This window comes from Acartia tonsa, chromosome 12 (genome assembly GCF_053477335.1).
Source record: "Acartia tonsa isolate MP-2025a chromosome 12, ASM5347733v1, whole genome shotgun sequence".
In the NCBI taxonomy this organism is placed as follows: Eukaryota; Metazoa; Arthropoda; class Copepoda; order Calanoida; family Acartiidae; genus Acartia; species Acartia tonsa.
In genome coordinates, this window is record NC_137271.1 from 3,738,110 (window position 1) to 3,754,959 (window position 16,850).

The following is a 16,850-nucleotide window of genomic DNA, read 5'->3' on the forward strand; positions in this document are numbered from 1 at the left end:
ATATTTGGTTTAATAAGTGTACCTCTAACTCTTCAAATAACTTTTTTTAATTTTTACCTGTCCACAGTGTACCTGGAGGCCTGCAGCACCTGAACCTGGAGGCCGAATTTAATTTTTTCTGCAGATATGTTAATAACATTCAAAAAGATGCATATTTGGTTAAATAAGTTGCTCTCTAACTCTTCAAACAAAAAATTTTTAATTTTTTTACCTGTCCAGAAACGACCTTCCAGCCTGCAGCACCTGAACCTGGAGACCTATTCAAAAAATGATTAAATATACGTGAACTAATACCCAAAAGTAAACTTTTATCCTAAATAACCTATAATCTAAAATCAATACCTAGTCCACTGCACACTGTTTACGCGAAAGTGGCAGAACTTCCCCCCCCCCCTTAAGAATCCGAATACGCTATAAAAAAAACGGATCCCAGATTCGGATTTTAAAATTGGGCGGATTCGGATTGCCAGCACTAATAATTATATTGTTTCTTTGTTTGATTAATTGTTTCTTTGAACTATTACAATATTTACTTAAATGTCACTGTGTTTTATTTTTCAGATTTAAAAAGATAAAAAGCGCGAGAAGAGTAAGAGCAGTACCCCTTGTCATTTCAAAATACAGGTGACTAGTTTCTTTATTGCTTATACTTTTCCCTTATAAAAAACCTTATTTGGGGAAAATATCTTTTCCTTAATTACTTTTTTTTATAACTAGTGGCTACACCCCCCCCCCCCTAGAAGCCTCTAGGGGCACTTAAGGTGAGAGGGAGAAGATTTTTAATTTTAAAAAAGAAAAAGTAAAAGTAAAAAAAATATTCTTTTTAATTGTGGGGGGGGGGGGTCTTTTTTATTGGGATGGTGAAGATTCTCTCTTCCAAAATAGTTAAAAACCTTCCCTGCAACTATTAGAATCTTCACTGTAAAGGAGAACCATATCAGTTCAGCGGTTAGGGAGACCCTACGCTACAGACAAAAAAGCTTATTACTTTATAAAATAGGATAGTGCCATGAAGTGCATTTAATGAGTTGAGGTGAACCTGGAAATATTTTTGTAGAATATGATTATTTTGGGTTGGTCATAAATATAATCGAAAGATAATGAAATTTGAACACAAGGTATTTGATCACCGTCAAAAAAAGGAGTCATTTTTTCACGTATTTTTTGTAAAAGTTGTCCTAACTCTACCAAAAAATAAGATGAGATAAATATAAATAATCTATGTTATACCCCATCAAAGCAAAAAGCAACTGCAGTTTGTGTCAGATGATTAAAAAATTGCCTTATTTGGCGAGAAAAAGCAGAAAAAAATTTCGTCGGTTTTCGGAGAGAGCGGTGGTTCCGCCGCCGTTTCTTCATTGTTCCATATTGTTCCTCTTTAAAGCAACTGCCATGTTAAATGTGATAGTTCCACGAAGTGTATTTAAAGAGTTAAGGTACTTAGAGTAGTGAACTTTTATATGTCTTAGTAGAATATATTAGGCATTGGATAGATATGGTTATGTGTTAAAGAATTTAACATTGACCTGACTGAACTTTTTTTTACAAAATCTAAAAAAGTTAGTGATTTGCTACATAAACTACACGAGAATGGTCTATTTATATATATTTATGTGTTGTATGGTTAGTTGGTTAACGTTGTTGTATAAAAAGTTTTTAGTTCTATTAACTAGTAAATGCTATCTAAAGTTGTATTTTTGACAAAAAAGTTTTCGCCATATATAACATGTAATAAAGTTAAAAATAAAAATGAAAAACTCATTTTTTGAGGAAAATCCCAGGTCAAATCTTTTGATTTTAATCAATTGCATTACTACGTTATTTAAAATAGAAAAAACTTACAGTTCACTATTTTTTTTAAATGCACTTTGTGGTACTATCCCTTTCAGTTTTTAACCTTTTTTTTTAAGTTTATTTCCTTTGATTTAGTTTTGGTTTTTAAGTGTGACACATCTGCCCCCCCCCCCCCTCCTTTTGTTTGAATTTTTCTTTAGAATAGGAATCTTTTAACTGAAATTATAATTTATTATAAATTAGATTTTTATATTTAGAGACTTACCTACACTACTGAAGGAAAAATAATAACTGCGGATAATTATGGAAACTCAAGAGAAGAAGCAGCATGAGTGTCAGATATGTAATAAATCATTCGGTAAAGCTCAACAAAGAGATAGACATATGAGAACTCACACTGGTGAGAAACCATATTCTTGTGACATATGTAAAAGATCATTTTCAGATTTAAGCACTAAAAATAAACATATGAGAACACATACAAGTGAGAAACCTTATTCATGTGAAATATGTGGGAGATGTTTCTCAAGATTAGATCATAAAAAAGTTCATATGAGAACACACACGGGAGAGAAACCATATTCATGCGAAATATGTGGTAAATCATTCTCAATATCAAGCAAAATAAATTCACATATGAGAATACATACAGGAGTGAAACCATATTCATGTGAAATATGTAATAAATCATTCTCACAGTTAGGCCAAAAGAATACTCATATGAGGCTGCATACTGGTGAGAAACCATATTCATGTGAAGTATGTGGTAAATTATTCTCTGATTTAAGTAATAAAAATACGCACATGAAAACACACAAGGACAAAAATGAAACAACTGACAGCGATCAAACTGCTGTCTTTGTTGATTGTGGAGGTAATATAAAAGAAGAAATTGAAGAAACTCTTGATGATAGCCATTTTACCATGAAAGAAGAACCTGTTTATATGGATGTAACTCCTGATATTATGGATGTAGAAGAAGAAAATAAGGAAGAAGAAACTCTTGATGATGATTCTCTCTCTATTAAAGAGGAGCCTGCTTATGACACAGTCAATATAAAAGAAGACGAATCTGGTGAAGAGAAGAAGAAGCATGAGTGTCAGATCTGTGGCAAAAAATTTAGTAAAGCTCAACAAAGAGATACACATATGAGAATACACACTGGTGAGAAACCATATTCTTGTGACATATGTAAAAGATCATTTTCAGATTTAAGCACTAAAAATAAACACATGAGAACACATACAAGTGAGAAACCTTTTTCATGTGAAATATGTGGGAGATGTTTCTCAAGATTAGATCATAAAAAAGTTCATATGAGAACACACACGGGAGATAAACCATATTCATGCGAAATATGTGGTAAATCATTCTCAATATCAAGCAAAATAAATTCACATATGAGAATACATACAGGAGTGAAACCATATTCATGTGAAATATGTAATAAATCATTCTCACAGTTAGGCCAAAAGGATACTCATATGAGGCTGCATACTGGTGAGAAACCATATTCATGTGAAGTATGTGGTAAATTATTCTCTGATTTAAGTAATAAAAATAGACATATGAAAACACACAAGGACAAAAATGAAACAACTGACAGCGATCCAAATTCTGTCTTTGTTGATTGTGGAGGTAATATAAAAGAAGAAATTGAAGAAACTCTTGATGATAGCCATTTTACCATCAAAGAAGAACCTGTATATATGGATGTAACTCCTGATATTATGGATGTAGAAGAAGAAGATAAGGAAGAAGAAACTCTTGATGATGATTCTCTCTCTATTAAAGAGGAGCCTGCTTATGACTCAGTCAATATAAAAGAAGAAGAAACTGGTGATTATCTCCTTGATAATTGAAAAAATTGATATTTAATTCTACAATATTGATGATAATGTAAATCTTAATCTATTTTTTTTCTTTTTATAAGAAGTTAATTTATTAGATAGAGATGATACTAAAATATTTTTTTTTAAATTTTTATTTTGAGGCAAATGAAGGATTTTTTTAGCCTATAATTTATTAATATTACTTAAATGTTTAGTACTTTAAACTTTATTGTTGTCCATTGTTTACTTCTAAGAAAGTGTCAGTTTATACTTTGTAAATTAGAACTTCCTTTAGTATTATATTTTTAAACTATTTTTAGTAGCGAAGCTACTCTATAACTTGCAATGTCCGTCTGTCTGTATGTCTGTCTGTATGTCCGTATGTCTTAGTTTGGGGGAAACGTGATTTTCTCGGCTCCTATAAAAGATAAAAGGCTGAAATTTTTTGACAACATTCCCATTATTAAGGAGCACAATTAACTTTAAAACATCAATGGCGGTTGGACCGCTTTTTAGCAGGTTTTAGGCTATTTTTGTATTTTTTACATTTTTGTCTATATCTTTGGTGTTTATGGTCCGATTTCCAAATTTTTTTTCAGTTATAGTATCAAAATTAAGTTTCCTGTCTTTTCCATAAAACAATTATGACGGTCAGACTGCCTTTAAGCAGGTTTTAGGCTATTTTTGTATTTTTCACATTTTTCTCCATACCTTTGGTGTTTATGGTCCGATTTCCAAAGTTTTTCAGTTATAGATATCAAAATTTAATTTCCTGTCGTTTCAAGAAAACATCAACGGCGGTCAGACTGCCTTTTTGCAGGTTTTTGGCTATTTTCATATTTTTCACATTTTTCCTCACATCTTTGGTGTTTATGGTCCGATTTTAAAAATTTTTGTAGTTAAAAATATCAAAATTAAATTTCCCGTTGTTTTGAGCATCCAATTACTTTGACTGACCTTCTGTTAGTCATAGTACTGAAATATAAATATCAAGAAATTAAAAACAAATGTTAAAAAGGTTTCATGATTTTTTTCCTAATATACATGCTTTTGACAAATAATCTTTAAATTCTTATACATATTTTTTCTGCTTCGCTACTTATGGATGTTGTCATCCTTTTTACAATAATAATTCATATTTTTATGTAAATCCACCTCTTTGTATCAGTGTTGCGGATCCGCATTGATTGCATGCGGATCCGGATCCTCCAAATTTGGTCAGTGCGGATCCGGATCATTGACAATAAAATTAAAATCACCAAATTTTTCAAAAAATATTTATTCTTTAATCTCTTAACAAGGTTACCAGATAGTTCAAAATTTGTAAGGACTATTTTATATAAATTTAGGTAGATTTAAAATTTGTACTCAAAAGTTTGGACTCAAAAAAATGCGGATTCTTGCGGATCCAGATCCGGATCCGCAACACTTCTTTGTATTGGCTCAAAGTAGATAATTGTGCAAATATTTCAGTTTTTATTAGTTTTTATCTTTGAAATGAAATGACTAAATATTATTCCATATTCCATCTTTTTATTGTTCTATAATATTACTTATTGTAAATAATTTTGTTGATTAATGAATCTTATACCTAATGTCTTTAGTTTCTAAAATGTCATCACTGTATTTAATGTTTTCAGATTAAAAGGATGAAAAAGAAATAAAGAGCTGGAAGAGTTATAAGAATTGTTACACTTGTTCATTTCTAAATACAGGTGACTTATTAACTATCAACTATTTTGCTAATTCTACCAGTTTAATTATACCCAATCATAATTATAAATTAGTAATCCCCGAGAACTTTACCAATTAAAAATTATTTTGTGCTGGCAAAAAGTTTAAAACAAAATATTCTTTAACTCAACTTAATATAAGATGCAAAAATTTCTAAGGAAGCTATTGATCAATATTTATTCATTATAAACCTTTTTAAAAATTAATTTAATTGTTTCAGACTGCTGAGGAATTATTATTTGGAATAATATTGTTGTACCAGTCAGTACTTGAGTCTCCAAAGAATATTTAGATTAATTTCGTAATATATCTAGGTAAGTATTTTTAGCATCATTGTATGTTTAATAGCATTGTATTTCTACAATTTATTTGTGCAGAATCTATATTAATATAGCTTCTCTAACATTGAACATAAATTTATAATTGGTATAAGAGCATCATAAATAATTATTTAGAGTAAATTATTTAAGTTTACTTTTACAGATTTGTGACTGGTGCCACTGTAGGAATATCAAATATCTATAATTATATAACAGCATAGAATAATGGATAATGAAAAAGAGAAGAACTCTTGTCAGATTTGTGGCAAAACATTTAGTACATCTAGTTATAGAGACATTCATATGAGAACTCATACTGGGGAGAAACCATATTCATGTGATGTATGTGGTAAATCATTCTCTCATTCAAACAGTAGAGATGATCATATAAAAACACATACTGGAGAGAAACCATATTCATGTGATGTATGTGGAAAATCATTCACCACAGCTCAAAGTAAAGACAGGCATATGAGAACTCACACTGGTGAGCAACCATATTCATGTGATGTATGTGGAAAATCATTCACCACTGCTCAAAATAAAGATACTCACATGAGAACACATACAGGAGTGAAGCCATATTCCTGTGAAATATGTGGAAAATCATTCACCAAAGCTCAAAGTAAAGATACACACATGAGAACACATACAGGACTGAAACCATATTCATGTAATGTTTGTAGTAAATCATTCTCACGAGTAGATAATAGAGATACACACTTGAGAACACATACTGGAGAGAAACCATATTCATGTGAAATGTGCGGTCAAACATTTTCTCAATTAGGTAGTAAAGATCAGCATATGAGAACACATACTGGTGAGAAACCATATTCATGTGAAATATGTGGAAAATCATTTTCTCAATTAGGTAGTAAAGATAAACATATGAGAACCCACACTGGTGAGAAACCATATTCCTGTGAAATATGTGGTAAATCATTCTCACAGTCTGGTGATAAAGATATACATATGAGAACTCATACAAGAGAGAAACCATATTCCTGTGAAATATGTGGGAAATCATTCTCACAGTCTCAACATAAAGATAGTCATATGAGAACACACACAGGTGAGAAACCATATTCATGTGAAATATGTGGAAAATCATTTTCTCATTTAGGTAGTAAAGACCAGCATGTGAGAACACATACTGGTGAAAAACCATATTCATGTGAAATCTGTTGTAAATCTTTTTCTGAAAAGGGAAGTAGAGAAAGACATATGAGAATACATACTGGAGAGAAACCATACTCCTGTAGTGTTTGTGGAAAATCATTTACTCAATTAAGCAGCAGAAATAGACATGCTAAGACACATGAAGTGCATACTAGTACGAATAATATTGATATTAGTGACAACAATATTGATATTAGTGACAACAATATTGATATTAGTGACAACAATATTGATATTAGTGACAACAATATTGTTAATCCTGAATTTGAACAAGTATTTATAAAGGAAGAGGACAAAACTAATATTTCTCAAGTAAAAACAGAAAATGTTGAAATACAAGTTGAAGAAGAAGATTTGGTGAAAAAATATTGGGAAGAATTTACTTCAGATTTGCCCTAGTACCTTAGTGTGTCAATTAAAAATTTCCATGGACTAAAAATTGTGTGTTAAAGTTGTGAATAACTAAAATATTTGTTTAGGTTGTTTGTTGCAAATTATTTGTGAATGTGAAGATTACCTAAATCAGAAATAATGATTAAGATCAAAGTTTATATTTTGTAATTTCAATGATATAGAATTATATTAATTTTTCTTTATTCAAAAGCTTTTATATTTGAAATTCTTTATTAAAGAGGGACATAATTTTATTTTCAGAGAATTCACTATTTTTAAAGCACACCTATTATAGGAAATGTATGTAAAATATCCAGTAATATAAAAGTGTGTTAAAGGGAAAATGTACTGTTAAGTGAAATAAAATAACCTAATAAAAATATACCTTTCCATTATTCTATTAATTGCAAGGATTGCATACCAAAAGTAGCTTTTATTTGGGACAATCACTTCTCGTTAATGTGAAGTTCTTTCAAGTAATTGGGCAAATATTTCATTGGCTTGTAACTATAAGTTTTAGGCGCCACACTTAGTAACCAGCTAGCATAGACATTGTAATTTAAGTTTTACTAGATTTGATGCTTAAAAGCGTAACAATTTACTGAAGTATAAAAAATAATGTAAACATATAAACACGAAGGTTTAAATAATACCTATTTAAGTTTTATATCTGAATAATCCAGAGATTTTTACATGTTTTTCCTTAGTAATAAACTTTGTTTTTATAATTTTAAGGTAATGTCATTAAGTTTATTTATTCAAAAATTGTTTTAAAGCTTTGTTCTTTTCAGGTTTAAATCTTTATAAATCTAATATATTTAATTACCAACTCACAAGTATTATTATAAAGTTTTTTTTATATTACAAATTTCATGTACAGATATGTAAAATCCCCAGATGCGTATAATAAACTCTAAAATATGACCTAATATAATTCTAACATATGATTTTCTACTGACCATATTTTTAAATTATTTCTTTTTATTGAGTAAATCTAAGCATAAGCTTGTAGAATAGGGGTTAAGGAGGGAAGGGGCAACACTCTTTAATATAGGAATTGTAAAATTCTGATATTTATCACCCAAATCATGCTTTAATCTCCCTGGCAAAACTCTGTGGATGCCACTAAATCTAAAATTTAAACAGGGGTGTATATTCTGCACAAGATTTATTTATTTCCTTGGCTGTAAAAATATTATTTACCTATAGAACAAACAACCTGTGTGATCCTGATAATTGTGCAAATATTTCAGATTAAAAGAATGAAAAAGAAATAAAGAGCTGGAAGAGTTATAAGAATTGTTACCCTTGTTCATTTCTAAATACAGGTGACTCATTAATTCAAGAATTATTATTTGGAGAAATATTGTTGTACCAGTCAGAACTTGGGTCTCAAAAGAATTTCAGATTAAAATCATAATATATCTAGGTAAGTAGCTTTAGCATCATTGTATGTCTACAGTTTACTAGCATTGTATTTCTATAATTTATTTGTGCAGGATCTATGTTTATAAAGCTTCTCTAACATTTAATTATAAATCTTTTCTCTAAATTGATAATTATATCACAAATAATTGTGTTCTTATGTATAGCATTGAGATTAAGTTAATCAATAGATTAAGTATGGCAGGTGTTGTCCTATTTCAATACCATTAAAATGTACATTATCCTAGTATCAATTAATAAGTACATATTTTATTTGAAAATATATAAGTTTATTTTTACAGATTTGTGACTGGTGCCACAGTAGGAATATCAAATATCTATAATTGTTATAAACATAAAATAATGGATTGTGAAAAAGAGAAGAACTCTTGTCAGATTTGTGGCAAATCATTTAGTACACCAAAGTTGTTTTTCTAAAAAATATCCTCCAAAATCATAGGTATAAAAAATCTACAAAAATTAAATAAAATCATTTTGTAACAACCCTTATATGATTTTTTAACACTTTTCTTTAAAGGGGGGGGGGGGGGGGGTTAATGCAACCATCTCGTAATCAATGATTAAATGGCACTTAGAATTCGAATTTTGATCTGAAATTTTGCATGAGTAATCCTTGGTAGGTCTATTTTCCCTAATTCGAACAAAAAGTTGGAAAAGTAACGGCTAACTGCTGGCGGCTCATTTTTTGGGTATCTTAAAAGAAAATTAGTCACGAAACCTATCTCCTCATAATACTTTTTTTTGCTTAAAAAACTTATAAAACGGTTCTAGCCTGCTGCTGTTGGTACTAGAAACTTAAAAAATGGTTTTTGCTATCATTTTATATGAATTAAACCAAAAAATGTTTTAAAAGTTGGTTCCTACGTAATTAATGATGAATTTGCCCTGAAAATAGGCAAAAAGCGGCTAAACGGCTGAGCCGCCAGCCGTTACTTTTCCAACTTTTTGTTCAATTTAGGGAAAATAGACCTGACAAGGTTTACCCATGAAAAATTTCAGAAAGAAATTTTAATTCTAAGTTCCATTTAATCACTGATTACGAGATGGTTGCATTAACCCCATCCCCCCTTTATAGACAATTTTGTTTAAAATGAAATTTTGTGATCTGGCTACCATCGCCATTTTAGCAATTTTATATTTTTTAAGAAACCACCTCTGATAGTTTAAATAAAGATTCCTAGAAATATGATATTATAAATGCAGAAGTAGGAAATAAGGAAGAAGAAACTCTTGATGATGATTCTCTCTCTATTAAAGAGGAGCCTGCTTATGACACAGTCAATATAAAAGAAGAAGAATCTGGTGATTATCTCCTTGATAATTGAAAAAAAAACATTTAAATATCCTTATTGATTAATATGTAAAATGTTAATCTATTTTTTCTTTTTATAAGAAGTTAATTTATTAGATAGAGATGATACTAAAATATTTTTATTAAAATTTTTATTTTGAGGCAAATGAAGGACTTATTTTTGGCTCAGAATTTATTAATATTACCAAGATGTTTTGTACTGTAATCTTTATTGTTGTCCATTGTTTACTTCTAAGAAAGTTTCAGTTTATACTTTGTAAAGGGGGAAGGCGGATGTGCCACTTTTGAAACCAAAAGTAAAACGCGCATGATCTCGGCCCATAAAAGATTTACAGCTCTAAAATTTGGCACAGCGGTTGCTTTAGTGAACAACAATATGGAACTGTGAAGAAACGGCGGCGGAACCGAAGCTCCCGCCGAAAACAGGCCGTTTCCCGCCGATTTTTTTGCCTTTTTTCGCCATATTAGACAGTTCTCAATCATCTGAGAAAAACTTTTTTTTATAAAAATTTCCCTTATATTTTCACGTGATTTCAAACATGTCTAGTGTCAAGTGAAAATAAAAGGGAAATTTTTATGAAAAAAAAGTTTTTCCTCAGATGATTGAAAATTGTCTATTATGGCGAGAAAAGGCAAACAAATATTTCGGCGGGAGCGGCGGTTCCGCTACCGTTTCTTCACTGTTCCATATTCTTCTCTACAAGAGCAACTGCTGTGCCGAATTTTAGAGCTGTAACTCTTTTATGGGCTGAGATCATGCGCGTTTTACTTTTGGTTTCAAAAAGTGGCACATCCGCCTCCCCCCTTAGAACTTCTTTTAGTATTATATTTTCAAACTATTTTTTACAATAATAATTCATATTTTTATGTAAATCCACCTCTTTGTATCAGTTTTGCGGATCCGCATTGATTGTATGCGGATCCGGATCCTCCAAATTTGGTCAGTGCGGATCCGGATCATTGACAATAAAAATAAAATCACCAAATTTTTCAAAAAATATTTATTCTTTAATCTCTTAATAAGGTTACCATATAGTTCAAAATTTGTAAGTGACTATTTTATATAAATAGATTTAAAATTTATACCCCAGGATACAGATCCGCATTTTTTTGCGGATCCGGATCCTTGGACTCAAAAAAATGTGGATCCTTGAGGATCCAGATCCGGATCCGCAACACTTCTTTGTATTGTCTCAAAGTAGATAATTGTGCAAATATTTTTCAGTTATTATTAGTTTTTATCTTTGAAATGAAATGACTAAATAGTATGCCATATTTCATCTTTTTAATGTCCTATAATATTACTTAATGTAAATAATATTGTAGAATAATAAAGGGGGGGGGGTTCGTAATGACATCTATTCGTAAACCGTGAGCAAAATTGTCTAAATATTTAGCTAGACCCTTCAAACTTGGTATATAAGCCTAGTCCTATAGGTATTACATCTAAATGGCAAAAAAATCCAAAAATTTTTATTTTAAGGTTAGGTTAGGTAAGAAAAACTCTGCGGAAATGGGGTTTTTAGGCTTTTTTTGGTCTATTTTGATGTGGAAACTTACCTTAAATTGTTTTTCTTAGGGTTTTAATTTAAATACACTGTGTCTATTCATATGGGCATTATTTAAGATGATTCAGCAAGTCTTGGACCGACCCCAGGGGGCTAGGTGGGTGGCCCGCAGGGGTTAAGTGCATTTTTCCCAATATATATGTTGTGATACATCAAATTATAGGTTCTTTAGGTCAAGGAACTCAAATTTAGAGCTAAAATAAGCATTAGACTAATCTGAAGCTAGCCCCAGCGGGCTAGGTTGGTGGCCCGCAGGGGTTAAGTGTATTTTTTCCAATATATATCTTGTTATATATCAAAATATAGGTTTTTTACGTCAAGAAACTCAAATTTTCAGCGAAAATTAGCATTAGACTAACCTGAAGCTAACCCCCCCGGGCTAGGTTGGTTTTCTGCAGGGCTTAGAGCATTTACATAACCTAACCAAGAAACTTACTTAAATTTTTACAGGTTTTTCTTGAATAAACTGTGTCTAATAATGAGGACTTTATTTAAGATGATCCAGCAAGTTGGGGACTGACCCCAGCGGGCTAGGTGGGTGGCCCGCAGGGGTTAAGTGCATTTTTTCCAATATATATATGTTGTGATACATCAAATTATAAGTTTTTTAGGTCAGTAACTTAAATTCAAAGCTAGAATTAGCATAAGATTAATCTGAAGCTAGCCCCAGCGGGTTTAGGTCGGTGGCCCGCAGGGGTTAAATGCATTATTTTCCAATATATACCTTGTTATATATCAAAATATAGGTTTTTAAGGTCAAGAAACTCAAATTCAGAGCTAAAATTGGCATAAGACTTACCTGAAGCTACCCCCCGCGGGCTAGGTAGATTTTCTGCAGGGCTTATGTGCATTTTACCTAACCTAACCTAGAAACTTACTAATTCTTTTGGTTTTTTCCTTGAATAAACTCTGTCTATTAATGAGGACATTATTTTATATAATCCAGCAAGTTGGGGACCAACCCCAGTGGGCTAGGTGGGTGGCCCACAGGGGTGTAGTGTATTTTTTCTTAAGTATGTGTTGTCATACATCAAATTATACCTAGGTTTTTTAGTTTAAGAAACTCAATTTTTTTTATCTCAAATCATCGGAATCTGAAAAATCTTATTTTAGCTTCTTGACCTAACTAAAACTGTAGTATGATGCAGTAAATACTTTTGAAAAATTTTAATTAACCCCCTGCAGGCCTTTCTTCTATCCTCCTTGGGTCAGCCTCCTGTATGAAGAATCTTTTAAATGATGGCTTTAGGAATGAACACTGTGTATCTAAGTAAAACCTAGCCCGCCTGGGTCAGTCCCCGACTTGCTGGATCATCCTAAATAATGTTCTCATGAATAGACACAGTTTATTCAATTAAAAAACCTTTATAAAAGTAAGATTCTAGGTTAGGTTAGGTAAAATGCATTTAAGCCTTGCAGGCAACCCCCCTAGCCCGCAGGGGCTAGCTTCAGATTAATCTGATGCTTTTATTAGCTGTAAAGACCTAAAAACCCTATAATTTGATGTATGACAACACATACTTTAAAAAAAATGCATTTAATTAGTCTGATTCTATTATTAGCTCTAAATTTGAATTTCTGGACCCAGACTTGCTTGATCATCTTAAATTATGTTCTCATAAATAGACACAGTTTATTCCAGAAAAAAACCCTAAAAAAACAAGTAAGGTTCTAGGTTAGGTTAGGTAAAATGCACTTAAGACTTGCAGGCAACCCACCTAGCCCGCTGGGGCTAGCTTCAGATTAATCTGATGCTTTTATTAGCTGTAAAGACCTAAAAACCCTATAATTTGATGTATGACAACACATACTTTAAAAAAAAATGCATTTAACCCCTGCGGGTCACCGACCTAGCACGCTTGGGCTAGCTTCAGATTAATCTTATGCTAATTCTAACTCTGAATTTGAGTTACTGACCTAAAAAACTTATAATTTGATGTATCACAACATGTATATTGGGAAAAATGCACTTAACCCCTGCGGGCCACCCACCTAGCCCCCTGGGGTTGGTCCAAGACTTGCTGAATCATCTTAAATAATGTCCGTATGAATAGACACAGTGTATTTGAGTTAAAACCCTAAGAAAAAACAATTTAAGGTAAGTTTCCACATCAAAATAGACCCAAAAAAGCCTAAAAACCCCATTTCCGCAGGGTTTTTCTTACCTAACCTAACCTTAAAATAATTTTTTTTTTATTTTTTTGCCATTTAGATGTAATACCTATAGGACTAGGCTTATATACCAAGTTTGAAGGGTCTAGCTAAATATTTAGACCATTTTGCTCACGGTTTACGAATAGATGTCATTACGAACCCCCCCCCCCCCCTTTTTTAATGTCTATAGTTTCTAAAATGTCACTGTATTTTATTTTTTCAGATTAAAAGGATGAAAAAGAAAATAAAGAGTTGGAAGAGTTATAAGAATTGATACCCTTGTTAATTTCTAAATACAGGTGACTTATTAACTATCAATTATTTTGCTAATTCTACCAGTTTATAATAATAATAATAATAGAACTTTTATTCAATAACTCTTCAATCCTGTTATGAGTAAATCACATAGACAATTAATTATTATATTGAAATTACATGTTAATATTTCATATTATATCGATAATAATTATATGTTTTTATTATTACTGGTAAACATAATTGCGGATTTTGATAAACTAGGTGATTTCTCTTGGCGGCCCAGGTGTGGCTGAGCCTACTTCGGGCTGGACTGTGGTTGGTGTCGGTACCACTTTCGCCGGCCGGTAACCGCCAAATAAATGCGGATCAGAAAGTTATCCGCTCGTGGTTCCACCGCTTTACCATCTGCGAGCTCGCCTTCACTTCAGCTTTGCCTGCACCTCCTTCTCCATACCCTCCATATGTCAACCTTTACAGCAATGTTAGTACGTGACCGGTCAACGAATTGACCGGCTAGCGGTTAGACAGATAGATAAATATTGCGCCGATATGGGAATATGAACCATTTGATTATACCCAATCATAATGATAAATTAGTAATCCCCGAGAACTTTACCAATTAAAACATATTTTGTGCTGGCGAAAAGTTTAAAACAAAATAATCTTTAAATCTTAATATAAGATGCAAAAATTTCTAAGGAAGCTATTGATCAATATTTATTCATTATAAACCTTTTTAAAAATTAATTTAATTATAAATCTTTTCTCTAAATTGATAATTATATCACAAATAATTGTGTTCTTATGTATAGCATTGAGATTAAGTTAATCAATAGATTAAGTATGGCAGGTGTTGTCCTATTTTAATACCATTAAAATATACACTATCATAGTATCAATTAATAAGTACATATTTTATTTGAAAATATATAAGTTTATTTTTATAGATTTGTGACTGATGCCACTGTAGGAATCAAATATCTATAATTATATAACATCATAGAATAATGGATAGTAAAAAAGAGAAGAACTCTTGTCAGATTTGTGGCAAAACATTTAGTACAGCTGGTAATAGAAATACTCATATGAGAACACATACAGGAGAGAAACCATATTCATGTGATATTTGTGGCAATACATTCAGTAGAGCTTACCATAGAGACATTCATCTGAGAACTCATACTAGAGAGAAACCATATTCATGTGATATATGTGGGAAATCATTCACAAATTCAAGTCATAAAGCTAGACATATGAGAACACACACTGGTGAGAAACCATATTCATGTGATGTCTGTGAAAAATCATTCACCACAGCTCATGATAAAGATACTCATATAAGAACACATACTGGTGAGAAACCATATTCATGTAATGTTTGTAGTAAATCATTCTCACGAGCAGATAGTAGAGATACACATATGAGAACTCATACTGGTGAGAAACCATACTCCTGTAGTGTTTGTGGGAAAGCATTTACTACTTCAAGCAACAGAAATACACATGTTAAGACTCATGAAGTACATACTAGTGAGAATAATATATCTGTTAGTGACAACAATATTGATATTAGTGACAATAATATTAATATTAGTGACAACAATATTGATACTAGTGAGAATAATATATCTGTTAGTGACAACAATATTGATATTAGTTACAACAATATTAATATTAGTGACAACAATATTGATATTAGTGACAACAATATTGATACTAGTGAGAATAATATATCTGTTAGTGACAACAATATTGATATTAGTTACAACAATATTAATATCAGTGACAACAATATTGATATTAGTGACAACAATATTGATATTAGTGACAACAATATTGATATTAGTGACAACAATATTGATAATAGTGACAACAATATTGATATTAGTGACAACAATATTGATAATCCTGAATTTGAACAAGTATTTATAAAGGAAGAGGACAAAACTAATATTTCTCAAGTGAAAACAGAAAATGTTGAAATGCAAGTTGAAGAAGAAGATTTGGTAAAAAAATATTGGGAAGAATTTACCTCAGATTTGCCCTAGTACCTGGCTAGTATACATAGACATTATTATTAAAGAAGGGGTTGCCGAAAGCTTGTAAACTGTGAGCAAAATGCACTAAATATTGAGCTAGAATTTTAGAAGCCTTGTCCTTTAGGTACTACATCTAAATGAAAAAAATCAAAAGAAATTTATTTTTAGGTTAGATGAGGTAAAATGCACTTTACCCCTGCGGGCCACCAACATAGCCCGCTGAGGTAAGCTTCTGGTTAGTCTAATGCTAATTTTAGCTCTTAATTTGAGTTTGACCTAAAAATCCTATGATATGATGTATGACAACACTTGTCTTAGAAAAAATGCACTTAACCCCATGCGGGCAACCCACATAGCCTGCTGGGGTCGGCCTCCGATTTGCTGGATCATTTTAAATAATATTCTTTTGAAGAGACACAGTGTATTCAAGGGAAAAAACCCACAAAAAACAAGCAATTAAAGTTTCTACGTCAAAATACACCAAAAAATATTTCTGCTTTGTTTGTCCTACCTAACCTAACCTAAAGCTTAAAAAAAAATTTGGATGTACTACATATTGGCACCTAGCTTATGTAGATATTGTAATTGATAATAAAAATTTTAATACGTTAAAAATATTCATTATTAATTATGCAAAAGCAAAAGCATAACAATTTACTAAAGCAGAAAAAATAATGTAAACATATGAACACGAAGGTTTAAATAATATTTAAGTTTTATATTTTAATAATCCAGAGATTTTTACATGTTTTTCCTTAGTAATAAACTTTATTTTTATAATTTTAAGGTAATGTCATTAAGTTTATTTATTCAAAAA

At 31.2% G+C, this 16,850-nt stretch overlaps 2 protein-coding genes across 2 annotated transcripts; both read left to right on the plus strand.

Moving 5' to 3' along the window:
* Positions 1-400: 400 nt before the first annotated feature.
* LOC145333142 (uncharacterized) lies at positions 401-5,268 on the plus strand. Its single transcript, XM_080178293.1, has 2 exons — positions 401-624; positions 2,052-5,268. The coding sequence occupies exon 2, from the start codon at positions 2,098-2,100 to the stop codon at positions 3,655-3,657; it is 1,560 nt and encodes a 519-aa protein (XP_080034419.1). The 5' UTR covers positions 401-624; positions 2,052-2,097; the 3' UTR covers positions 3,658-5,268.
* A 34-nt stretch (positions 5,269-5,302) lies between these two features.
* Positions 5,303-16,580, plus strand: LOC145333144 (uncharacterized). Its single transcript, XM_080178295.1, has 3 exons — positions 5,303-5,342; positions 5,582-5,675; positions 14,942-16,580. Exon 3 carries the CDS (start codon positions 15,002-15,004, stop codon positions 16,040-16,042), a length of 1,041 nt encoding a protein of 346 aa, XP_080034421.1. The 5' UTR covers positions 5,303-5,342; positions 5,582-5,675; positions 14,942-15,001; the 3' UTR covers positions 16,043-16,580.
* The last annotated feature ends 270 nt before the right edge of the window (positions 16,581-16,850 follow it).

What these genes read in the sequence shown, in the direction of transcription:
- LOC145333144 (XM_080178295.1), top strand. Translation starts at nt 15,002, where the DNA reads ATGGATAGTAAAAAAGAGAAGAACTCTTGTCAGATTTGTGGCAAAACA.
- LOC145333142 (XM_080178293.1), top strand. Translation starts at nt 2,098, where the DNA reads ATGGAAACTCAAGAGAAGAAGCAGCATGAGTGTCAGATATGTAATAAA.